The sequence below is a fragment of the Tetrao urogallus genome (assembly GCF_951394365.1).
Source record: "Tetrao urogallus genome assembly, chromosome: 5".
Classification (NCBI taxonomy): domain Eukaryota; kingdom Metazoa; phylum Chordata; class Aves; order Galliformes; family Phasianidae; genus Tetrao; species Tetrao urogallus.
In genome coordinates, this window is record NC_136818.1 from 18214298 (window position 1) to 18241362 (window position 27065).

At 39.1% G+C, this 27065-nt stretch overlaps 2 protein-coding genes across 2 annotated transcripts in view; one reads left to right on the forward strand and one right to left on the reverse strand.

Moving 5' to 3' along the window:
* SLC30A7 (solute carrier family 30 member 7) overlaps nucleotides 1-4273 on the forward strand; it is a gene marked incomplete at both ends in the record, with an annotated part of 22993 nt that extends 18720 nt beyond the window's left edge. Inside the window, 3 exons of the mRNA XM_079535328.1 lie at nucleotides 465-555; nucleotides 1447-1596; nucleotides 4226-4273. Of these exons, the coding sequence (XP_079391454.1) occupies nucleotides 465-555; nucleotides 1447-1596; nucleotides 4226-4273 (289 nt within the window). The remainder of the gene's footprint in view (nucleotides 1-464; nucleotides 556-1446; nucleotides 1597-4225) is intronic.
* A 5616-nt stretch (nucleotides 4274-9889) lies between these two features.
* DPH5 (diphthamide biosynthesis 5) lies at nucleotides 9890-26895 on the reverse strand (the record flags this gene model as incomplete). The annotated part of the gene is made up of 7 exons (XM_079535833.1): nucleotides 9890-10113; nucleotides 11000-11103; nucleotides 12151-12190; nucleotides 13979-14099; nucleotides 21627-21735; nucleotides 24791-24915; nucleotides 26761-26895. The coding sequence occupies 7 exons, from the start codon at nucleotides 26893-26895 to the stop codon at nucleotides 9890-9892; spliced, it is 858 nt and encodes a 285-aa protein (XP_079391959.1).
* Nucleotides 26896-27065: the final 170 nt, after the last annotated feature.

Here is a 27065-nt window from a genome sequence, read left to right on the forward strand (position 1 = left end):
GCATACTAATTTTGTTTTATGATCTCCTTATTATTTTAGTTCATAAGAAAGATATGTCTTAAACCAGACACAAAAGAAAAACAGCTTCAGTTGCATATTTTCATGGTTGCTTGTAAGTGATATGCTGTTGAAGTAGGTTTTGGTTTTAAGCTATGCTTATCAGCTACTTTGTCATATATGTTTAAGATACTTAAAATTTCATCCCAAATCCCACAGTTAAACCAGTTATTTTTTTGAATGTTGTCTGATTGTCTCTGGGTAATTGAGGGAGAAATTAGCTTGCCTTTAGCATGACACCATTAGAATTTGTCTATTCTTTTATCATGAAAACCTGCCACAGATAACTTTCTCATCTTCTGATCAAACAACTAAAGAACTATTCAAGAGCATTAAGGAATGTTATTTTGCTCTGTTCTGCAACTTCTGAAAATGTCACAGTAACTAACCTCCTTTTTTCTTTATAGTATTGTTCCACTTCTAAAAGAATCAATCGGAATTTTGATGCAGCGAACTCCTCCATCTCTGGAAAATGCCCTGCCTCAGTGCTATCAGAGGGTAAGCTCTTACTTTGGCCATATCTGTGCATGAGGAAACTACTGAGTTAATGAACCTCAGCTGTACATGAGGATGTTAGGATTTTTTTTATCCAGTAAAGCCTGTAAGAGGTTCTCTAGATTGTGAAGATGCCAGATAAATTATTTTCCTGAAATCCTAAATATTATGTAGCTTAAGCTCAACTTGTGCTATGTTAGGTTAGAAAAAGAGATCCCAAAGTCTTTCCTCACAGTCACTTGTGCTGCTAGTGCATGATGTTTTTCTTTTGTCCAGGACAGTTTCTCAAAATCCAGTTCTGTCTTTACTAAATTAGATAAAATAACATTGACAAGTGTGTGTAAGGAGGTTAATCTGGATTTGATTTGTCCTGTTACTTTTGGCTGACTTACCTTATAATGTGTCATGATCTGAACATGTGAAGCACCTTTGCAAACTTACGAAGTACATTGTATTAATGTGCTTGTAGAGTGAGTGTCCTTTCTCAAAAGGTTCTGGGTTTATGGTGGCCACATGAAGGCTTTTTACTAAAGTTGGAAGAATGGTTTTGACAGAACAAACTTAAGCCCTCACAAAATATTTACAGGTATATTAATACATTCCAGTTAATAGAATCTCTCTACTTTTTTAATGGGAAAATTACTGCATTTGCAGAAATTGCTGTTAGAGTCTGAGAAGGCATTCAACAAAATAAATGATTTTTCTCTCTTGGACACCACAGTTTTCAGAAATGGTTCCAATAAAATATTTGTACAGTGTACAGATAGCAAGATACAGAATTATGACCAATACATAGAATCTGCTTTCAATTCTTTACAACCACGAAGACTGTAGTAAGGAATTAAGTCCATGTATTTTCAGGGAAAAATAATATAAAGTTGCTTTTATGTTTAGGTGCAGCAGTTGCAAGGAGTTTACAGTTTACATGATCCACACTTCTGGACCCTCTGTACTGATGTTTACATAGGGACTTTGAAATTATTAGTAGCTCCTGATGCTGATGGAAGGTGGATTCTAAGCCAGACTCACAATATTTTTACTCAGGTATGTATCTCATTAGCAGAGTCACCTGGAGTGACACTGCAACCCTTATTAAGAAAACAGGTTTAAATTTTTTGTATCGTTCTAACTGTTGAAAAGCTTCTCTTCCCCAACTGTGTAGAACAATTTCAAAATTCTGTGTAAGGTAGGTTGAATTTCTGTACCCCTCTGCATTAACTTTTGATGCCACTTAATGGGGATAACAGCAGTAATTTTCTGAGCCGTACTGAATGAAGATGAAGCTTGTATATTTGAGTGAACATGAGGAACCAAGAAAATAAAGGGACTTTGTCCAAAGAAGCTGTTAATGCCCCATCCTTGGAGGCATTCAAGGCCAGGTTGGATGGGGCCTGGGTAGCCTGATCTGGTGGGTGGCAACCAGCCTGTGGCAGGGGGGTTTGAACTAGATGGGCTGTAAGATCCCTTCCAACCTAAACCATTCTATTATTCTGTGACTTACTTTTTATTATTATATGTGTTTATTTTATTTTATTATTTTTCTCCTCTTAAAAATTCCAGAATTAATAGTTTAGGGATTTGCATGCAGCTAGCATACTCAGTTTCTGCACTTTCAGGGGAAATGCCACTGAAGACAGCCCTACAATGTGCATAAGTTTTAAAGATGATAGTCGCGGGGAACTCACTAAAAACAAATACAAATACTTGCTTTTGTGATACAAGTTTCAGTGAAGAATTTGTTACAGATGTTCTAAAATGTAATTTTATTGATAAAGTTGGGTCGTTTTTGAGATATTCCATTATAAACTGCTCTAATTATCAATCAGGTACAAATTAATCTGCATGGCTTTCTCTGCAGACTGTGTACTTTGAGATTGTTAAGGAATAGTTTCTGGGAAGGACTGTGCAGAACATTGTGTCCTGTATACTCAAAACTGATTTTACATCTCAAGTCTCCAAAGCATTGTGCTTTCCTAGTGACTCATTCTATAGTGACTCATTACTATTTTGTAGCTTTGCAATTTTAGAGCTGTGTACCTTGGAGGTGAACTGGGGGAGCAAGGTCTGTTGCTCTTTTTACCTGACTTATGATAGTAAGTTTGAGCAAGTAGATTTTTCTCTTCAGTAATATTGACCTTTATCAGCCTTGATATAACTGCTGATGGTTTTTGCAGCTCAGCTGAGCTAAAAGCAAGTAGAAGATGGTTGAAGGGAATCTGTTCTTTAGCAGTGTATAGCCTAGTCTTTCAAGGTCACCTTGTGACCATCACAGTACTCGCTTGACATTGAGGTTAAAATGAGTTAAACTGGATGAGGTTTAACAAAAGCAAGTGTAGAGTCTTGCATCTGGGGAGGAATAATTGCATGCACTGGTACAGGCTGGAGGATGAGCTGCTGGAGAGGAGCTCTGCTGAGAGGGACCTGGGTGTTCTGGTGGACGACAGGTTGGCCATGAGCCAGCAGTGTGCCCTTGTGGCCAAGAGGGCCAATGGCATCCTGGGATGCGTGGCCAGCAGGTCGAGGGAGGTGATCCTCCCCCTCTACTCTGTCCTGGTGAGGCCTCATCTGGAGTACTGCGTCTAGTTCTGGGCTCCCCAGTACAAAAAAGACAGGGATCTCTTGGAAAGAGTCCAGCGGAGGGCCACAAAGATGGTGAAGGGCCTGGAGCATCCCTCCTATGAAGAAAGGCTGAGTGAACTGGGTCTGTTCAGCCTTGAGAAAAGAAGACTGAGAGGGGACCTGATCCAGGTCTATAAATATCTAAGGTGTGGGGGGCAGAATGGCGAGGCCGGACTCTTTTCAGTGGTGAGTGGAGACAGGACAAGGTGAAACGGCCAGAAACTGCAGCATAGGAAGTTCCACACAAATGTGCGCAAGAACTTCTTTACAGTGAGGGTGACGGAGCACTGGAACAGGCTGCCCAGGGAGGTGGTGGAGTCTCCTTCTCTGGAGATGTTCAAGACCTGCCTGGATGCCTACCTGTGCGACCTGCTGTAGGGAACCTGCTTTGGCAGGGGGGTTGGAGTCAATGATCTCTGGAGGTCCCTTCCAACCCCTACAATCCTGTGATTCTGTGAGTTAAATTATTTTTATGTGTTTTTTTACTGATGGTATAACTAAATGAGTCAATCTAAGCCTAGTTTAATAGAATTTCCAAATATTTTGGAATGATTTGCATACCTTCACCAAAAGTTTTTCTAGCATCTCATGTCAAATCAATTCAGCATAGATAACCCTTGTTGTTTTGTGCTAAAACCTTAGAAGAGTAGAGCTGGTTCAAACCACAAATCCTGTGTTATAGTCTTGTGCTTTTGCTCCATTTCAGCCTTACAACCTGTAAGCTGCTTGTTTTCAAGGAGTTAAACTTGTACAAGAAAAAATTTCTTCTTTATGTGACAGTTATTTAGTTATTTATACTTACACATATACATCTTTTTTCTATATGAAGAACCATGTGTTTCATGCAGCGCTCTCTAAAAAATGTGTGGGTTTCAAAATTTTTAGGCATCTCAACAAATGTTTTGCTGAATGTGGAAGGTGAGTGAGAGAAAATGAGGATTCTGAGACTTTTTGTAGGGCAGCTTACTGATGTGGACAGTTGGTCAGTACAGTTAAATTGCTTTGGCTTTATCATTTGGTGTTGTTATTTTTAATCTCCTTCTCTTTTCCACAGGCAGGAGTAAGACAGCTTTACGTACAAATTGATGTCGCAGCCATGTAGTGAGCTTCTGAAATTGTGCTGTTGGACCAAAGTTTTTTGTACTGTAATGGTATAAAACAAGACACTTCCCAAGACAGAGCCTGCCTCTATCACTGGCCTGGAATTGGCTGAATAGACTTTTGTCCTTAGGCTATGGATGAAGTTGACTTCTGAGGAGTAAATATGGAATGAATGTTATGAACTCTGGGTCTTGTCTTTTTGTGGCCCCCTAAACTTGTAAGTTTTTTGAAGGTTTTTTACTTACTACATTTGTTCCAATAGGAAACTAAAATGGTGGTACTGGAAATTCTGTAACGTCTTCAGTAAAGCTGCTGAAACCACTGCTCATTCCCATAAAACCAGTGTTATCAAAATTGGAGATTTGTACATAATGTCACAATGGCTGACATGCTTCGATATAATTGTATGTTTGTACAATTGTTTGTACTTTGCAAACTTAATGAACCAAACCATATTGGGTTTTCAAAGTGCCTTTTATATCATGAGAGATATTTGCCAGCATAAATATGAAGCATCAAAGGGTTTTATTACTTCTACAAATATATCTTGTATGCAGTCTGATTATTTACTAGTGATGTATGTGGGGACTTCGTATACTTGTATAACTGTAGATGTTAGACTTCCCTTATTATTGCATTGTACCAAACAGGAAAAAATCTGAAGGTAAAAGGCAAAGCCATTGTAAAGAGACTTCCAAAACAAGCTGGGTATTTTGTTGCACACGTCTTATGGAAGCTATTTTAGTCAAAGATTTAGATTTAACTCCAATTCTTCGTCTCTTCATACTGTGAGAGTAATGAGATGTTACCTGATGCTACCCGTGTCCGTAGTCACCCAAAAAACAGACAGCTGAGGGAATTGTTTCCATAGTTGATGGGAACAATGCATGAAGCTTTTTTTTATTTTCCAAACTGTAAGAAAGAGCAGACAAAATTACCCCTCTATCTCTGTGAAAGTCTAAATCTCTTTAACAGCTTGTAGTAATTCTTGTTAAAGTGTTTGGTGAGGTAGCTTTTCCCTTTCCAAATACTGAAGATGTGTTCCTGGTGGGTATACCTGAAATGGAAATAAAGGCCACTCTTCATGTTATTCAAGATTATGCTTTTCCAGGATGAAAAGTCATGGTTATTTTTTTTTACTATTTCACTGTAGGCTTTTGTGTTTTCATTGGAAAAAACATTCTCAATGGAGTAAGTTGTTTTTTCCAGATATGTTAGTTGTATTTTGTAGTCATTTTTCCAATCTGAGCATTGTTTTCAACAACAATCTGCTATACTTGATATTACAGATAATTCCACTGTGCTGTTGTAGATAAATTAGTAAGAGAAGGTGTTGTAAGAAGGCATTATTTCACAAGTAGAACATTGTGGAGGGAGAAACAAGGCAGCCGTTTGTCTTGTAAATCATAGCCAATAATGCCAGTTATAGATTTTAAGTGTTCTTCAGGCACCTGATACAGAGTAGTGTAGCAGCCAACACCTGTAGAAGCCAGCAGTGTCTCTGTAGTAAGTGCTAGGAAAACACTGAAGGCTTCTTTGCAGAAACGGTTTGTTTACCACTGATGTTACTAAATTCATGATAAGAGGAAGTTTCTGGTATTCTTTCTGTTGCTCCTGTTTAGCATCTGAACTTTGATCTCTCTTTCTGGGAAAATACTGATGGTTGCCAGATTGATAGATCTGAATTCTCCTAATGAAATATAGAGATGTTAATGTTGATTTTGTAGAAAGCTTGGGGTTATACTTCTTGATCTTGCAACTGAAAACTGGGAGTAAGGAATGACAGCAGTAAAAAGCTACATACCTCTTCTAAACTTTATGGTCCCTTCCAGTCCTGAAAGCCTTCTTTATCCTTATTGCTGCTTTCTGATCTTACTCGTTTCTCCAGGGGGTGCAGGTGTAGTGGGCAGCTTGCACTGACCTACATCTTGCCTCACTCCTCTGTCAGGCCTGCCTCCCATCTCACCTTGCAGATGCTCTGCCAGCTGTGGAGGTCCTGGCTGGAGGATGAAAAGTTACATGGGGTGAGGCAGGGTGCAAGAATCTGTTGAGCAAATTTGATTGTATCAGTTGAAGATATCATTTGCCTGTATGGCCACAGAAAAGGTAATTAAAAGACAGCTGGAAGTCATCATTTTGTAGAGATGCATGTAGACTGTGGCTTGTTGTTTGACAGCAATTTCTTGATGTTGTAGTCAATGTTTAAAGGCAAGCACTAGCCAGCTCCATTGCAACTGTCATGATCAAAGAGCTCAGTTTGATTTAAATTATCTTTATAGCAGCTCAGAGAATCTTTGGGGTCTGAGTATTCCTGGACTTACTGAAGTATATTCTAGTGCTGCTCATGTTGTAGGGCTCGGTCGCTGTTTTAGTTGTCTTAATGAAAAGACAATACTGCAACTGCTGCAGATTCTCAGAGTGAGCATCTACCCAAGTGGCATTTGGTTTGTGCATTGTTTTTTTGTTTTTAAAGATACGTATCTACAAAAGTTTTCATTATAGGAAATTAAATGCAAAAGCCTATAAGCTGGTTATAATTACACAATGTTGATTTTAATAGTTTTTTATATCTTTTTATTGCTTACGAGGGCTTGATTTCTAAACAATGTACCACCTTAATTTTTAAGGAGGACTTGATGTTTTATGAGAAATACATTCTTTGTGAAATACAGTTCTGGGTGTAATTTAGGGAGGTCTGACTCAAAATAGACTTTTAAGCCTTCTTAGCCTTTCTGATGAAGGATAAGCATTGCAAGGTTCTACAAAAGACAGTAGATGGCCTGTCCCAGTAGCTAACTGCAATCACACTTAGGTCCCCTGTGTCAGCAAGTGATGATATTTGACTGTTGGTTCTCTTCAGCTACTGAGGGGCGACTGGCTGAGGCTTTAGGAGAGTACAAACCATGCAGCTGAAAGTGCAGCCTTTTTTGTCTTGGATATCAAAACTCAGTTATTTTGCTTTGCTGATTATGTAGCAATTGACTTATAAGAGGTTTTGCTTCTAGCACATTAATAGATACATCACCTTGTTGAAGCAGACTTGTGTGGGTTCCTGACATCTAGTAATGGATAAGTGTCTGCAGATCATCTGCTGAAACTGATTTTCATAGCAAACAATATGGAAGTTTGAGCCAAGTTCTCAAAGTATGCTTTCCTTACGTTTTCATGTAGCTGAACTTTAACGTAGGGTTTCTGATTTAAGTGTGTTTTTTTTTTTCTGTGAAAGAAAATAGTAATTTAAAACTACCCGGACCAAAGTCCAATCCTGCAAATTGCATTTTTATACAATGTACAGCAAAATGATATTTTACTTGGTGAGAGCATACTGTGAAAGACTTGACTGTTTCTGAAGAGTTTAAAAAGAAAAAAAACTGCTCTAGAATGCCTGTTATTAAAATGCCCTCATTGTAGTAGTACATGTGGCCCTTGGAGAGAGCTTGATTTGCTCAAGAGAGAAAGTGCAAATTTAAATAAATGGCTCTATTTCTACATAATACTGCTTACTAAAAGTCAAGCTTAATCTCATTAGAGTGGAGGACACTATTTTTAGTCAGAAATTGAAACGTGCTGCTGCTAGTAGGATAGACCTTAGTTACTTAACATTTTTATTTCTTACTTGAGTTTAAAGGTAGAGGAAGGAAAGGTATCTGTTTTCTGTTGGTCAGTGAACCTTTTTCAGGAAGGTAAACAGACAGAAGGTAAGAGAAGCTGCCTCTGAACTGCAGTTTTCCACCCTTGAATATTTAAGCTGCAATCAAATTGGGAACTTCATGACTTTTTTCCCAGTCTGAATGTAGATTTCAGTTGCTGAAACCTTGATGCTTTCAAATCCTAGTGTATGGTGCCTCATGTAATGAGACAATTTCAATGCCAGTTCAGAACAACAGCTTTAGTTACTGGTTAGCCCTGTCCTGTTTTCCCCAGCAGCCACTGACAGCCACTTTCTATGGCTGCTGAGTACCTCCTCCCTTTGAGGTATGTTTGTAAGAGTAAGTAATAAGGGATTTTAATTTTTTTTTAAATAATTAATTTCTCTGATCCCTTACACTGATTCAGTGGTCAGTTTATCCTGTGCACTTCTAGAAAAATCCCTATCTGCAACTTGCTGGAATTCCCTTTTGGATTTGTCTCCCCGTTGAGGCTTTTTTTGAAGTACCGTATATGCTGGGACTTCATTGGCCAGAGACTGCCATAATGTGAAAATGCCAGTTACTCTACTCTTGTCTCTGGTATGTGAAGACTGCGTTTCACTATGTGTGAATACTGGTTAATCTGTCTGTTTCAGTGAGCCACAATATGTTCCTGCCTATGTGGAAGTCTGGCAGAAATCATGTGTAAAAGAAGTTGTGTATTTCATTTTCCACGTGCATTGAAGTCTTTCTTTCATGCCTGTGCTAGGATCTTAAACAAGAGTTAAATGATTTGCTTCAGTACTGTGGCTGAAGTGTGGAATAATGTGAATGAAGAAACTGCCAAAATCGTTCTGGGTAGCATAAAACATTGCTTGCATACAGCTTGTTTGCCTTTAACTTTCAACTACGAGAACGTTCTTTGCAATGAGCTTAGATTGAATAGTACAGTATCAAAATACCTGCAAAGAAAATCTAAAGGATGATGCAAGGCAGCTCACTAAAGTTCTGAAGACTCTATATGATTTTGTTCTGGAATGCTGATGTAGTAGCTTAGCCATTACTGGTCCCAAGTGCAATATTAGAAATTTTTAATGTAATCTTTTTTACTTGAATACAGTCTATATGAAATGTTAAATGTCCTATATTGCTGACAAGATATGGGATCAAATTTCTTTCCAATAAATCTTCAGTTAAAAAAAAAAAGAAATGCATGTAGGTCTGCTGGTTTTTTTCAACAGTATGTATGACCAGCTGATTCTGAAGAGAATTTTTGGAGTCTACTTTTTTTGAGTTGATAGTAATTCAACTGTGGTTGTTGCAGTTTGATTCTAACACTTCATAAATGCTAGCATTAATGTGTGAGGAAATCCAGATCTATTTTAAGTGGCAACCTCCTGAAATAAGAAATTCTGTGCAGTTCCTTCCTCTGTTTTACCAGCTGGCTGGAGAATGAATTCTTGTAAATGTAGAGTATTCTCATCTGTATTCTTTCTCCCAGATGTAAAAATGAATACAGACTAACAGGTTCACAATTTTCTACTGATGGGAGAATTACTCAGTTGGTGGGATAATCGAAAAGCAACATTTAATATCTAAAATGCACTGCATGCAGTAGGCTTGATTCTTCTGTTACAGCAGAAGCGGTGCTGCATACACATCTGGTCCAGCAGTTCTGTACTTGCGCACCTTATCCTGGTCATCAGCCTAAGACAGATGCAGATGCCAAGGAACTGGACTAAGCAAAGCATTCTTAAGGTTTAAAGACTGCTGTAGATGTCTTTACTTGTTCAAAACTGATACCAGCAGATGTATCTTGCAGTTTGTAGCCTCAGGTTAAAGTAAGTCCATGTTCTTACAGTGTTATCTCCTGCAGCTGTGTACAATCTAAATTCATTTGATCTAAGCAAGCTCTAAATATTCAGAGGAATAACTGTGTGCTGACATGAAATTAATGACAGAATAAAAAATTCAATATGCATTTTTATTTAACTGGTCTTTTCAAATGCATTATTTTCAAAATTGGAAGTATCTACAGAAAAAAGTTTAAGCATTTCTAATTCCAGAGGATGCATAGTGCCTGTAACGATCATGGAATGCAGTGGACCACCTAACTCCACTGTAGACATTTGATACAGAGTGCCTGAAGCAATCTTCTGATCAGGAGCACCCACACGTGCGAGGCCAACACAAATTGTGTTTTCACTGATTTCTGTAAAAAAGAACATAGAAGAAGTGATTCTTACAAAATTCTTGCAGGGACCATTTCCAACTGTCACGAGAAAGAATAATTTATTAAACAGAGGAAAAAAATATTCAGTGTTCAAACCTTAACACCACTGTCTCACATTTCCAGTTAGCAATCAGAGTAGTTTAAAATGAAGCTTGTTCTTTAAAGAAAATAAACAGTGTATCTCAGAGCTATTGAGAAGCAGGAAAGGGAAGGCAGCAGCAGTTATGTGAAATTCATTCAGAAGAGGAGACTGCTGCTTCAGATAAACTCCACATAAAGGATAAAATGAAAGTTTCCTTTTCATCTTGACAGTATTTTAAAAGGAGTACAGATACATTTCTATTTTTTCTCCTGTGACAGAAGAGAGTCATCTTCATAGCTGCTCTGATTTCATGTCTGGTCTTGATAAACATCTCTTTAGCAGGCTCTTGACAAGTAATACGGATTCAAGGCTAAAATCACAGACCTGCAGCTTTGGGGCAACTCAGATTCATGCACAGTGTAGTGTAACCAATCTAAGTAACACGTAGCTAAGATTTTTGAAGATTGACTGATCTAAAATGCTTGGATGCAGTCTCCTGCAACTATAATGGATAAAAGAGCTCACAGTTAAAACTGGACAGCAAACAGTAGTTACCATACTGAGGTTTTAACTAAATCTCCTGGAGCTGCAAGTGTTTGTTCATTAGTGTTTGTTCATCTGAGCTCAATTAAGTACGCTTTGTTCAAGCTCTGCCAAATCCATCTTCTGGTTCCGTTGCAGATCAAGAGAATGCTAAGAAGGAGAGGAAGGTGGTAGAGTTCAGTGACTCACCACTAAACGAGAACTGAGGAGCAGCAAATAACAGCATTGCAATAGTAGTACCTGGTTCTTCTCCTTGGAGTCTCCTGTTCCGAATAATGTTGAGAAGCTGTTCTGCAGCTTGGTTCACACTCATGTAGCGTGGTGGCTCATAAATCTTCCTTCCTCTGCAGGGAAAGAAAAGTAATTTAAATATAAGTCATTTATTTATCCCTGGTATTTTTACAGCTTATTTCAAATGAAGTCTGTGGACCAGCAAATCAAACTTAAACAGGCCCGGGCTTCCAGACTGGCCTTGAGACAAGTGTGGAATTTTTAAGGAAGACAGAAGACTCTTGTGCTCTCTCACACCTGTGAAGCAGCAGGGCCTCCATCTGTTAGATCATTTGAAACTTAAAAACAAATTGAGTTGCTGGAAGCAATGTGCAGGTTTTGGGACTATTTCTGAAAGATGCATTCGGCTTAAATTCAAGGGCAAACTACTGTTTTCCTGTTGAATGCCTTGTACACAGATTATTACAGACTAGCATTATATTTTTAAATGAAATGCTTCTTTCTTTGCCAACTATGGATTCAAACAGATTTTGTTTTGAAACTCTAAAATAAACAAACCTCAATGATAGCGTGAGATTTCACAAATGCTAATTTAGACCAGAGTACAGCATATGTATAAAGTAACTATTTATATTCTGTGTCAAAGCATACAGATTGCAGAGAGATGATTAAGGTGTGACAAGAGCTTCCAGATACAGTTAAATGAACTTAAGAGAACTTTCTATATGTTGCTTATTTAACTGCTAAAAAACAGTGGTATGTATTCCATACTTCACACTGCTTCTAGCCACTGTAAGGAGGAATGAATTCAGAACGCAGTTTATGATATTAATTTACTTCAGGATGAGACAGAACAGCAATAAAAGAGCTCTTGACCTGACAGGTAGAAAGCTTATCCCATTCTGACCTGCTTCTCACGGGAACAAAGATTATACTCTGCTGCAGCTTCAATCATTTACTGAAAATAAAGCCAATTCCTATTGTAACAAACAAAAATTCTACTTCTTAGAGGAAACAAAAAACCATGACCACTGAGAAGTGCAAAAGAAGACAGGTAAATTCAGTATGAGGCTTCAGATAAAGAGCCTTTGTTCCTTATACAGAAAAAACCTTACAAGTACCATTGTTTGTTTCCATATATTTTCAAAGTTGTGACTCACTTCATTAGATTCTCCAGAGACTGCTCCTTCACTTTAATATCTGTAGAACAAAACAGTATGTGAAACACAGGTTCCTTACAAAATTCCTGGTTAGTTTTCTATATAGCTGTGCAGATTAGTTTAGGATATTCTATAAACTTTATAGCAACATACTAGATCTTAAAGGAAAGTGGAATACGGATTACATTTTGTTTCGTAGGTTAATTATAAAGAAATTAATGTGATTTTGTGCATGTGATTTTGCTCAAAGACAACGTATCACAAAATTCGGAGCAGGTAAGATCAATAAAAAATATTGCTAAGTATTAAAAACAGTAGGCATATTTCCCACAGGATAACTAAATGCTTGCATGCTTAGGCACAACCAAGGTATTGTGACTACTTTGAAATGATAAATATGTTGTGGTTGCAGAAGGTGAAACCGAATGACTGATCGACAGTGATTACATCACCTCCATGCAGGAACTGAACTTTCGTTAGCACTTCCTCACTGTCCCAACCAAAATTTAGAACAATCTTTCTCTTAGGGGAAAAAGGAGGATTTGGGCAAAGAAAAAGGGCCAGGTAAGACTCTGAACATCTGCAAGTTTATGAAACTGCACTTGACCATAATCTCTCTAAGTGGCCATCAGATGTTATCTGTACTTAAAAGCCTGAGAAATAACATTGTAGTAAAAGCTGGATACATTTTTTTAATCTTGATTTTAAAAGTATTGCTTAATAAGGTGACTCTGAAGAAATGGTTTAAAATGCAAAGCTGCAAGATTATTACTGCACAGTTCATGTAAGTGAAGTTGCTTTGAAATTTTAAGTGTACTGAAGCTGATCCTTTTTATGTCACTGCTGCTTCTAGTTGGATTAGCAATCAATAGATGGACCAGCATGACCATTGTTAAGGGAACAATTCACTTGGAGATTGGTAGTTTTCAGCAGTTAGCTACATTCAGATGCAGGTATTACAACTGTCCCTGAAATATGAGTTTTATAATTCAATTTTATTGTCTTAATATTTTAACACACTCTTGGTACTGCATTAAAAAAAAAAAAAAAAAAAAGAAGAAAAGAAACATAAAAAGGGAGCACATAGAAATGATTATATGAAAGATCTGAATAATATTTGGTTTTAATATGTTGTGGCTGGAATAGCCCTTGGTTTAAACACTTGTGAAGTCATCTTTCCTTATAGCAATTGCCAATATGCTGATACTTCACAAAGCTGGAAAACAGCCAGCATTCAAGGCACTGAAAAGTTTGACGTGCAGTGATAATTTCACATATTCCTGTTCTGGATTCCTCCCGTTACCACAGATGTTTTTGAGCAAGGATTTTTGCAGTCCAGAAGCTTTTTACATGACAATCACCTTTTGCCAAAGATCATCAGCTAAGATAATTTAGGAAAGGCAATATCAACTTACATTTAACCACATTTCTATTTTGTACCGTTTAGCTCCCCAGAAAGTCAAGCTCTGGCCTAATTAAGTCAATAAAAGATGGCTGCTAGTCATTGCCATCTCGGCTGGATCCTGAGCTTGATCTAGCTTCAAATCACTCTGATCATTACAACAAATATGGGCCTGCTGTTCCTATTTGTCTTCTACAAAGGCATCATTTCTTATAGATTTTCTGAAGAGGAATTAAGAAATTTCTGGCAACTGCAGCATGAATTGTGGCTACATTGATTTTAAGTAAACAAACATTGAAGTTCCAATTCAAGAGATATTTTCAAATATATGTTATCTAAGAACCTCTGTTTAATCACAGACTTCATCTCGTGCCTGTTGGGACACTGGAAGATGGTAGCTAAGGAACTGGGACTGCTGCTGCTTACCAAGTAAGCACAGTGTGTGCATTCCATTCTGCTTGTTCTTCTTGATCTTGTCAAAAAAGCTTTCTGGCTTCCATGTATCTGTCCAGAAAACTATAGAAACTGTCTCTCCAAAATTGTACAACTGTAAAACAAAACAAATCCAACACACATACACAATCAAAGTACCAGTACAGTGCACACACACACAAAAAAAGTATTAAAATAACAGACAACTGGGAAACTCTTGAGAAGTCCTGAGCACAGCAGAGAAGGTTTTGCTTTTTTAGCAAACTGTCTTTTCTTCTCATTAACAGAGGGGCATTGTTCTTTTACTCTCTGACAGTAAGGCAAATTAAAGAGTGACTAATGAACTACTGTAAAATTTTTACCTACATTTGCATTCTCCTTTCCAACGCTCAGTAACTTTCTATCTACCTTCTGTTTGTTGTTTTTTTTTAACTTAATTCTGAAGTCTGTTAAAGGCAAAACTTAATAAGATTGGCACCAAAACTTTTTAATTACCATTTTTTATTTTAATATAATATATATTAGCTAGTCAACTTCATGCAAACCTACAGCACTTGCAATGTTTTCCCAAGCTTTGATTCAAATGATAGAGCAGGATTCATATTTAAGCAGCACTTTCCTGCAGATGGGAGCTGTACCATGCAAATGCTGTTACTGTCTGAACAATAACAGATACGAAGATCTGAAGACAGGGACAGATTGTGCCTGAATCAGAGAGGTGACACATTTTTTTAATGCACATATGGTAAGAAGAAAGTGCTGACAGATTCTATGTCAAACACATTCACTGCCTTTATTTGCCATCTTGCTGCTATTTATTACTGTAAATCCCTAATCGTGGTGAAGACATTTGAAGCAATACTCCTGCCAATCGTTTCCAGTGATGCAAAAGTGAACATCAGATGTAACCTAAGGCAGAATTTGGCTTGGAAGTTTTTGTAACAAGCTTGAAAATGGGCAAAAACACGCATCAATTTTGGTTAGTTTGGCTCAGGAATGAGGCCAACCAAAATGGATTTTACAGCATGCCAACATTCTGTCTGCTTGAGCCTACCAGAAAAACAGTGGTTTTACACAGACTGTCCTCTCCACTTTCTATTTAAACCTGCAAGAAGGGATAACTTTTCCTAGCCCACTACAGGAGGCACGGGGTGTGCTGTTAGCAGAGAAAGGGAGCCCTCGGGCAGCACCCTGACACCTGGGGATTCCCCTATACCCATTTATTTTACTGTGGTGTGAGGTTCTGGTTTTAACGCTTGAATGCTGGCAGAGCAGAATTTGAATCAAAGCAGTAAGTTGTTGTTTTCAAGGACTGAGAGCTCAAATTTTAACCATTCACGCTGATTAGGCACAGCCTTTATTCAAAGATTCCTGGAACATTACTGAAAATGTTTCCTCTTTTAAATATTTCATTCTAGAACAAAGATAAGAACACACAGTGTACATTTCACAACCTAAAGGTTCTTCCAGTAAACTAAATATAGGTTGAACCAAATGAATTTCTCCTGATGTAACAACTTAACTATTTCAGGACTGTACTCTAGGGAAAGATAAAAAGAAAAGAGAGTGAGCAAGCTGCTTTTGCCTCTTTTTCACATGGCTGGAGTTCTCTCTGTTTTCTACCAAAACTGAAGCAAAACTGCTGGAATTTCACTGCAGGAGCAGCTGGGACAAAGATAGCTTTTAATCTCATGATTGAGGCAGCACCTTCAGCCATCACAAGTTGCTGAAACGTGCAGTAGCCACCTGAGAAACTAGCCAGCCTGCTGCCTGCCATCTGAAAGCCACCACAGTCTTTTCCCAAAAAGCAACAGCTTTTCTTTAGCAAATAAAACAGCCTTTATTGGCTGTAATACCCTGAAGGACAGGAACTTCCACCACTGCCCTGTAACAATAGGATGTGCAGAAATGGGCATAATGTTGTTGTCTGGCATTTTATTGGGAGTCAGATCTTTCTAACTACTCTGCTCCATATTAGAACCAAGTTGGATATAAACTTGACTAACAGGATAGAATGGGGCATATGTTATTAACACAGAATTGCCTTCACAACTTACATGCTTGTATTAAATAAGCTTTTAAATAATGTATTGCCTAGCTGAAAACTTTCAGATACACAATCTATCAGTAATGTAAAACTGAAGCAATAAATAGATACTCCTATTATATTTAACTGCTTGTTATTGATTACCTTGTAAGCAATTATATAGACAGAAAAATGTCACTTATCTAGCATTTGATCTCTGCAGCCATGTAAAACAGGCAAGCATAGACACTATTCTGTCTTCAGAGCAAGCCTGCTTTGCTTTCAAGAAACAATAAGAATTTTATCAGAACATCAATTTTTGAGTGTTTATCCCATATCTATGCAGCTTCTTGTGCTGCATGCTAATACTTACCACTTGAAATCTAGAACAAAGTACTGAACTGCAAATAGAAGCCTTGCTGCAGAGATAGCAGTAAACACCCAGAATTGCACTGTTACCTGAAGGATTCATCTGTTACCAATTTCAGCCAGGCAGACAGCAGGTGACTGGACACTAATGCTAGAACCCACTGAGGGTAAAAAAATGCTCTTCACTAACCACAGAAGACTGAACAGGGACCCAAACTTCCCACAGTCATGCTAGTCATGCTAGCAATGGTAATGGGAGGACAGTTGAACTAGATGATCTTGTAGGTCCTTTCCAACCTTGTGATTCTACGATTCTATGATTGTGACTGTAAAACTGGGACATGCGTTTGTCAACACAGATGTATTATAAGACAGCTATGTATTATCATCATGTCACACTTTGAGATTGTGAAGGAGTTTATGACAACAAACAACAGCTCTGAATGTTTTCAGTGGAACAGTCAAGTTGCGTGGTTGCTGGCACAACTTTAAAGACAGGCAGCAGCAAATGAAGTTTCACAGCAGACGTGTGTGCTGCACCCTACATCAAACAGCTGGGGTTTGGGAGTGGGCAGGATTTGTTCTGTGAAAGCATAAAACATTTCAAGCATCACATTTGCACAAAACAGGTTTGTTACAGTGCCCACATTCTGCTCAAGTACAAAAGTGACACAATTTCAAAGGGGCTCATTGAAATGGCTGGATAGACATTTGCTGCTCTCAGCTTGGAAACTGATGTTTTTACCTTTTCAGTACTGCTCAAAGCCTTCATAGAATTATTTCAAAAGCTCATTTTGAAAGACCTGTCTGGAAACTCCCCTCCCCCTGCCCAAGCAGTAATTGGCTTAAGCAAAGCTTTGTGAAGTAACTTTTGCAATGTAACTAACTAAAGCCAGGAAGGGAAGCCAGAACTGTACTCCTAGGCCATGGGCTGTCTGCTCGAGCTTTCTGCTTCTCACAATATACTGCAGAAAGCTATTCAATTCACACTTTCATCAGCTCAGAACAAGCTATAGCTTTATATTTTATTTACACACATAAAATGAAAGACTATCAGACACCTTCTGGTTCTATTAGTATCTTTAACCTTTCTGTGAATGATATTTCTTGTTTTACTTGTTTGTATAAGCAGGATCGATTGCTAATTATAAGGCCAGAGTAAACTATGAGAGGAAAAGTGCAGTTCAATGATCTCAGCTTGGAAAGTCTGCGTGCAAAGATAATTTCAGGAAAACTGAAGAGCAGCTTCATTAATGACCAGGCTGAATGACATCAGAAACTTGAAGCTGTCCAGATCAACAGACCTCACTTAAAATACTGGTGTTGACAGCCACCACAGAAATACAGAGCATGAAAAGAACAAGTGAGACTAAATAGGGAAATTAAAAAAGGAAGTTTTTCCCCATCCCCTCCGAAATGCACTAAAGCAAGCAGGAGTGAAGAGGCAAGATAACATTAAAGGGCAGAAGGGCAACAGCTGCAGAGAAACCAAGAAATATATATTTCAAAATGCAGACAGAATCTTTTGCAGAATTACTGCTGCATCAGCTGCAGTGGTGACAAAGCAATTCTTCACTTACAGCCTAGCTCCACTCTTAAAGCTTCAGAACAGCTTCAGAAGTGGAAACATGTCGAGGGAGAAAGGTAAAAAGGAGTTTTATCATTACATTTTCCAAACCTGGCATCTGTGTACTCATGCAAATCCCTGCAAATCCTGTAGGACGTGTTCTGTGTCAAGATGCCTACAGGTTGCACTGCATATATTCCTCATATGATATGACTGTCTGCGAAGAAAGATACTGCACAGCCTGATGGCATCCCAATGACGGACACCAACAGATTGTTTTTCTCCTAATGGTATTCCCCAATGGAATTTGGAGAATGTACAGCACCTTGTATCAACACAAGTTGCTTATTGATAAATACCAATGAACTTCCCCTGCAAACCTATATCGTTAGTTATTAATGCTTATTGTAAGAGTTTTGATGTGATGCCAGGCAATATTCATCATCAAGTCAGACTTTTTTCCCTTAACAGCTCTCCACAACATACACACCATGTTGAAGGACTCTTACTGTGCTAACACATTGTTAACCAGAGAACAGCCTGCAAAGTGGGACAATAATCAACAAGGAGGTAGCAGGAATCAGATAAGCTTCATTTTTGCTTGTTGTCAGTCATATGAAACAACCTCAAGCCTAAATCTAGCTGTTTCTGCCATCTTACTTAGTACCACAGACTTTTAACAACTTTTAAGACATTCCATAAAAACCTTCACATGAATCAGGATGCTTTTTACAGTTCTCATCCACAAGGCTGCAGCTCCTTCTGGTACTGCAGGTCAACAGATAACACTGATAGCCAGCAAGAACCTCCATTCAGTTCCCTTAGTATGTGCTAAGAGAGGAATTGTGAACAAAAGGATGTTTGGCTGATGGAAGTCCACTCCATGACTGCAGTCTTCAGACAGCAGCTGAGACAAATCACATAAAAGCAAGAGAAAGGAAGAACACATTTTCCCTCTTAGCTGCCTCCTGCATCCCTGTTTAAGAAACAGTCGTTTTGCAAGCAAAACAAAATTCAGCTATTAAAAGACTTTGAAACTCCTAGCAAACATGGAAGAACAGGATTTCCCCTCCAAGGGAACATGCCCTTGTCTTTGGTAGGCTCCTTAGACACATCCCAGAAATATCAAACAATACTTTTTCACCCAGGTCTCTTGGGTTACTAATCTGAAACAAGGATGACTGAACAGAGACAAAAATCTGTTTGGAGTAAATGGATGTTTCTGGGCTATATTTGCTGTGACAGATTTGCTGTGACAAATGAAGTTGCAAAGCAAACATGAGTAATAAAGTCGTGTAACTAATGCTGACTTAACATCTAGTTGGTTTGAGAAGCAAATGCCAGCTTCTAAAAGGCAGGTAGTCAAGAAAAAAAACAAGTGATAGGAAACAGCTTATTTTAACTGTTAGTGAATAAAAAGTGTTTTGCATAAAGCCCCTCCTATGACAGCAAAGAGTATTTTTGAAGATTAAGGCACAGAGAGAGGGTGGAGGTGGAACTCAGAGGTTCCGCTCCTGCAACTACTACAGGTTTTCTATTTGACTATGGGCACGCCAAGCTACGAGTACATCCTTGAGCTTCCTGACCTATAAGTAACACTTCTCTACTTGATACAGAAAGCTTATTCACCTATTTAGCAGACTCAAAGATAACACAGCAAGCACTGCTTTTTTGTTTGAATGATCAGCTAGTAGTTAAAAGGCAAAACTACTTTGTGGATGGAATTGTGCTACCTGGACTGCAGACAAAAAGTTATCAAGATGAGTCACTGAAAGACAGGAGGGGACTTGCAGATGTTTGTTCCAAAGCTATTCAGGTGGAAAGTGGGTACATCTCAAAAGAAACGTGTCCTTGTTAGACATGTTTTTAAGTAGCTTCTTGATGAAAATGAAGAAAGAAATGGAAGTAATTGTAAGGATGGTAACTGAAAGCCTAGAAGACAGAATAGGGCTTCTAGTAAAGTGAGAGAACCCCTTCCTTTCACAGAAACCTTTCTTAGATATAACGTATGAAAATAAAACTATTATTTATTGCTAATTCCAAACTAAGAACACATCACTTAAAATTTGTGGGCAGACCAGACCACTCATGTTTCAATAGTACAGCAGGAGAATAATCTGCTTTCAAGTTGAGTGAGACAATAATAGATTAAAAAATTTAAAAAATGAAAATCAAAATAGACATTCACTCATCACAAGTTGGCAAGAAATAGATTTGTGCTCTTTAAATGGGACAAAACATCAGAACTTATCTAACATACATGGATAATGTTTACATATGCAGAGACTGCTGAACAGTATTTGTGACACATAGAGTCACAGAGCTTATTATACATAAGCTGCTTCAGTAATTCTGTTGTACAGGAAAACTGCACAACCGCCAGAATGCTGTTGGCTGCACAGAAACAACAGCGTGGTGACAAACGACATGTTCTGCTGTGAACAGCCTGGGCTGTAGCTGCATTTTACTAATCAACAGTTACAGCTCACTACGCACATGGCCTTCAGAATAGTTTATAAAGGTGTTTCCTGTTTTTCTCTAGTAAGAAAGAAAGAGGTTTTGTATCACAATCAGATTAAAACAAGAAAAAAAAGCCAAGCCTTTTCTGTGGTGAAGCAAAAGAGGAATCCCTGTTACACTTCACAGGCTGCATTTGAAACATAGTAACTCCAAAACTGAAATGGTGGCAGGAGATGGCCAAGAACATAAAGACCTGAAGGCAGACTGTTGGAAGAAGTCACAAATCTCTGCCAGGACTCTAACTAAATCACAGGCTGTTCTTTGTAAGATACCCCTCACTTGCTGATTTTGCCTGTGAGGTGCAGTGAATAATTAAACATACAGCTGGTTAAAGTCCTGTCAGGTAACACAGTATGATCCCTATTTCCTAAAATGCTTCTTACAACACTGGGAATGTTGACTTATGAGAAAGCAGTCCCTCCCAAGCCAGAACGGAAAAGAGGATTATTGCCAGAATGAATAACAGCACATTTCCTTTGTGGCATTTTAGCATGGGCTAAGGCAATACTAAGCTAATCTTCAAAACGTGAGAAAACACACAACTGTTTGCAGTGTATTCCCAGGTAATTTTCTTATCTTCTTTTTTTAATTAACCTAGAAGCTCTATACTCCTACTTCCTATGCCTCAGTGGAGTTGTGAGGGAAACTTACTCAGTTCAGCTGCAGAAGCAAACTTTGTGCAGGAAGGACTATGCATGTTGGTCCAAAAGTAATGCCTCCTATTTATTTCCATTAAAATTACAACATGCAAAGATACAACAGATCACACTATTTGATAGAGCAAATTATCAGTTACAAAACACTTCTCATTTTTCAACATAGTCACCACCATTAATTATTTCACTGAGAATCTGCATGCTGCGCTCATAAAAATTGCACCAGTGGAGGTGACCCACTGTCACAACTTTATCTGCCAAACAGCTTAAATATCACAGTTCTCCTGAGGCAGAAGCAGAGAACAAAAGTGTTACTATTCACATAGGGGCTCATCAAAAGGGACTTTTGCTGACACGTAGCATGCTGAAAAGGAAGTGTTAACAAACTGACAACAGAAGTGTACAATTGCTACAGATCTTCAAACTTGAGATTGCAACACACACTGCTTACAACAGCAGAAGAGTTCACCAATTCTATGTTTAGCAGAGATACAGAAATATTACCTGTAAACCACAGCAGCCCACTGCATTCATTATTGAAGCATTATGAATGACCTGGTATGGGATTCCCAACTTTACTGCACGTAGCACTAAATCACTGTGTGTTGTGGCCCTGTGGTAAGAAGGGGAAAAGGATTAAAATCTGAAAAGACAGTAACCAAGGATTACTGGCATAATGGTTTGTTTTGAAAATAAAGTTAAACTCTACTCAAAAAGGACAATACAAATGTGCCAAAAGGCCGAGAATGACTTGACTAATTGTTAGAGAAAGTAAAAACTCACACAACATTTTGATGTGTTGTCTTCAGCAGCTGAAAACACCAAAAGCCTCATACATTACCATTCCCAGCTTTCTGGTAAAACTCTTAACACTAGGACAAATGTTGCTTTTTAAAGTAGCTTTGGCAACTACTTGAAAATGAAAGTTTCAATTGTCCTTTGTCTTCTGCAGTTGTCTGCTGGACATGTGTTGAACTGTAAACTTCAGCTGTGTTTGGCACAGACTTCAGCAAAACCCCAGTATTTCCTTACTCACTGCACAGACAGTCCTTCTCTCACTTAGGAAATGCTAGGAAAGCAATTCTTTCAAACAAGAACTTTGAGCACATTTCACCACAGTTTGTTCAATGCCTTGATTTTGACTGTCAGCTTTTATAAATATTTAGTCCAAAGGACTTCTCAAACTAAGGGGTCTACTAGTCTCGAGTGATCAAGTTTATTCTGAATTAACTAAGAAAAATTCTAGTTAAGTTTACAGCTGAACTTAATTTGGTTCTGGGTGTACAATGCTCAATGAGCCCACAGAAAACACCTTACAGTGCCTGAATCGAGAGTCACTGGGCTGGCAGGTAACAAAATCAGGATTAGAGTCCTTCTAAGATACTGAGTACAGATAGATCCAGCTAACCTTATTTTTGAACTGCAATAATTTTTAAAGGTGTCTTGCTTGTACATGTGTTTACGTACATGACGGGCACTCAGTTTTCCACATAAAATATGAAAATGCACCTACCCTCTGCCTAAATTTGAATGGCTTCAGCCATCTCATTGCAAAGATGTACCACACATTTCTGGCCATTCCAAAGGAAAAAACAGCACATGCTGATCAGAATACTTAAATAGGAAAACTGCTTTCACCGTGGCCTGGTTCAGTTACTCTAAAAGAATTTCCCTTACTTTTGGTCTGCGAATTTCCACCAATCAGCAGATCAGGAACACAAATGTGGCAGCAGCTGGTAAGGCTGTAAGGATGAGTCATCAAAAAAAAAAAGAAATCAATTTAACTGGAGGAAAAAAAAATAGAGGAATCTGGATTTAGGAAATCAAATGACCAAGGGATCAGCTGGCTTTATTCACTGAAATTTGCTCCAGCCAGCACTTTGTCCCAGTAGATCTGTCCATAATGACTGTAGATGAAAGCAGAAGTGCCCACATGGAACATTCAGCTAATATCAGCAAAAGCTTGGTGGAGTCAGCCCTCTGCACCCACAGCTATGCTGGTGTATTTTCTGTCACAGATGCCACTTCAAGATTTTTATGGGTACTAATAACATAAATATTAGCACAGTCTAGATGAAGGTGGGCTTTCCAGTACAATACTAGAAGTGTCAGGCTCCTGCTAGCTAGCACATCCATTGGCTGTTACTATGTCTGCAGGAGAAATGCTGCATAACATTGAGTTAACACTGCATAACAGTGAATAACAGTGAGAACTCAACAAAGGCACGATTTCATCACTCTAACCATTAACCACAGACACCTGAGGTTTCCTAAGATGGCCAAGTACTCTTCTTACTGGCAAACATATTTGAAAGATCAGCTGCAGTCACGTGGCTTCTACCCAGCTCTCATATGGCTTCTCTTAGGACAGAAACAGTCAGATTTCTTTCCAAAAAACCTCCTGAAGATCTAAATCCTTACAGCCATACATAGGCAAAGGAGCAGTTCTAGCTGCAATATTGAGGCCATAAGCAATAAGACACTAGCAACTCATTCTAAGAAAGGGCAATTTTCTAAAGTATGTTATAGTTAATCAGTATTGAAATATTTCTTCACTGAAACTACTGATACATGTGGCAAATCAAGGTACTGCTTTCAAGTAGCAATTCCATTTCAACAGATGTAGAGGTTTTGTAGTGTCTTACATCTGTCGCAGGATCACAGCAGAAGGGTGCAGGCAATGCAGCTCCATGCTAATTCTAATTTTGATGTTAACTATGCACTGGAATGCAATGAATATTTCTGAAATGCAGCATTACCTTTCTCTAAATACTAGTTTAATGTAATATTCTATTGCCAATTCCTTTCAACCTGTGTTTACAGAAATTAGCCACTTTTGACAGATATGACAGATTAGGCAGATTTTGACAGATATGTACTTTGCTCCTATTTTTCATAAACTCTGTTTTTTCATTCACAAACAGGGTGCTCAGTGATTTGATTTTTCTTGTGCCCCACAGCACTATGCTATAAATCTTGAATCACCAGCTGGACACCAAAAGCTCTTCTGTGTGGTCTGACATTACAGATTGATGATGCCTGACCAAAAAGACAGACGGGGGATCCTCCTGGTAATAGGAAAACACTATACCTTTCAACAGCAGTAAGGGGTGGAAACAAAAGGCTTAATAAACCAAACCGAGGAGACATATTTAACTACCTAAGCCATTTTAAAGACTAGCATATATCAAAGCATAAGCACAGTACAATCAACAGTCAGTGTTCAATTTAAAACAACTGAGAATTACAGCTGCAGTTTAAATGTACTAATCACAACTAAAAGAACACTTTCTCAAAACAGCACATTTCTTGATTATGTGATAACCCTGAATCTTTTCCTCTAGCAGATAAAACATGGAACAAAATATTTTCTATAGAAGGTAGCATTAAGAATACGTGAGTGCTGAGGGAAAGATTTATACACTCCAGAAGGCCCGCATTCATATATATAAGGGATGTCTGGGTGAGGAATCTCAAAGTAAGGTGAAAGCATAGACAACTACAAGTATATTTTGTATGCAATTGAAGTATATGAAGACATAAAAAGTGATTCTGGACTAAAAATCTGTTTCTTCATTAAGAATCACGGCTATGCAGAATGGCCATTTCCTCTTGAATGAAGAAAGCGATCAAGTTAGAGCAATAACTAAAATGTTGCTTCAGCTTACCCAAAGGGATCACCAACTACAAGAAAAGCGACATCACAAACATCAGCTTCTTTCAAAATGCTATCTGCTTCTTGTTCCACTGTTTCTCGATCAGCCAAAATCAGTTCTTTCCCATAAAACTCCTCCTGGATATCAAAATTAACAAGAAACAGCAATAAGACACTTGGGAGTATATTCGTATCTCCTGGTATAATTATTCATGGATACCGGAAAGGAGAACGGGACAATGATCCCTAGCTGTTTTACCCACATCTTAAGAGAACTGTGCTTCCCCATGCTAGAACACTCGAGGTTCCCATTATGCAGCTCTTAAGCTGACAAAAATTACTGTTAATCATATTACTCCAGTAAGGACTTGGCTGGAAATGTAGCTCGATCACACCCCCATTCAGATCTAGTAGGTGGGCTCTAGGCCTAGTAATTACACCACTCATCCTATTGCAGGGCATCCTTTCTTACAGCTCAGAGCCAACTGCTCAGGCTACTTATAATGGTGACATCAAATCAGATACAAATATGATGCTAGCTATACCATAACCTTATCTTTACAGCTTTCATGTTTCCTTAGTACTTTGCAACTAACCGCGCTTAAGGAATAAATTCATACCAATCTTTCATCTTCAGTTCTTTGTATGAAATACTTTGCCACATATATGGGTGAATACATATTTGATTGTGTTCACTTTTCTTCAGCAGCTCACTAATCACTGGGCCTCTTCCTATGCTTTAAACACCTTGTTCGCATGTTAGAATCAACTTCAGTTAGTTACAGAAACATGTTTCCTGACCATCCTGAGCATATGTCTACCTAAGTAGACTTTTCACATTCTCTTTACATGATCAAAGTCTGTTGTTTTTCTGTTTGCTTGTTTTTTTCCAGGGCATAGATCAACAAGGGTGTTTTGTTCTGAATAGCACTCAGCAAATTTGGGCAGCATGACAAATACTAATGGCTACATAAAACTTGTAAGTCAGTTATAGTCCAGAAAGATTTTACTCTTGACTTCTCCCGAGTCCTCAGTGCTAGCTTCATCCTTGCCCATAAGCAATTGATGAAAGAACTATAATAGTTGTACAGAACAGAAATAGTGCTTCATTCCAACACCCACCCAACAGATACAGCACTGGATATCAGACCTCAGCTACTGGGTTTCAGCCCCTTTTTAAAATGATGCTCCGAGACTGCTCCACAATGCAAATCAAAGCATACTGACTGCAGATCTAAAAAGCCCTCTCTTGACCTAAACTAAAATGTAGACTCATAGGAGGTGTGGCATCAAAACACAGAAGGCTGGTTTAGACAAATTCTAATGGCTTCTCATTAAAGTTTTAGACAGGCCACCAAGCCAAACTACACTGGGAATCTAATCTTCTTGTTAAAGTATTTAAACGGTCATTTTTCCTTTGCGATTTTCCAACCAGCCAACAGCAACAAAAAACATTTCCTTGGGATGGATTCACTTCAGTTTAGCCCACTTCAGTGTGCCGAATGGAGCAGCCAACGTGAGCGCCCGGCCGCATGGCAGCACACACAGGGGCACCATAGACAGCCTTGCCCTCGTTTTTATCACCGGTTGTCCAGCAGGGCGCTACCCAGGCCTGCCTGCAGCCCACCCGGACACAAGGGATGCCAGCAGGCAGCACAGCGCCTCGGCCTGACAGAGGCTCAAGGCCCCAGACGTGTTTTCTCGTGTGTTCTTTTATTTTTAATTCGGAGCAGACATTTTTCTCGCCAAGCTCTCCAACACCTCAAGCTGTGCACGTGTGGCTCGTACTCTGAGATGAAAACTGGGGTCGAAACGCCAACGCGACCCGTAGGAGGGCTGATTTTATCTTCTCCCAACTCCTCCTATAAGCACAGCGAGCGAACACTGCATGCGTGCCGTTTCTGAGGACGCGCCGTTACTTTTCCCGTTCCCGACGCCATGCAGGCAATGCGGCGCGCAGACGGGCCGGCAGCACCGACCTACCAGCGCCTCCTTCCCCACGGTGAGCATAGACGTGTAGGCCTCCAGGTACACCCTGCGGCAGCGCCGCACCGCCTCCAAACCCTTCACCGTGATGTCCTTGGCGTCGCCCAGGCCCAGCCCGACTAGATAAAGCATGCTGGCCTAGGAGGGGGGGGGGGGGCGGCTGAGCTGCCGGGCCTGGTTTTGCTGCCTCCCGCCGTCACGGAAGAGGAACGAGCCCGGGCACCGCAGCCGCCCCACCCCTCCTACCGCCGCCGGTGGCAGTAGCCCCGCCCCTCCGCGCGTGGCTTCGCTCGGCCCGCAGA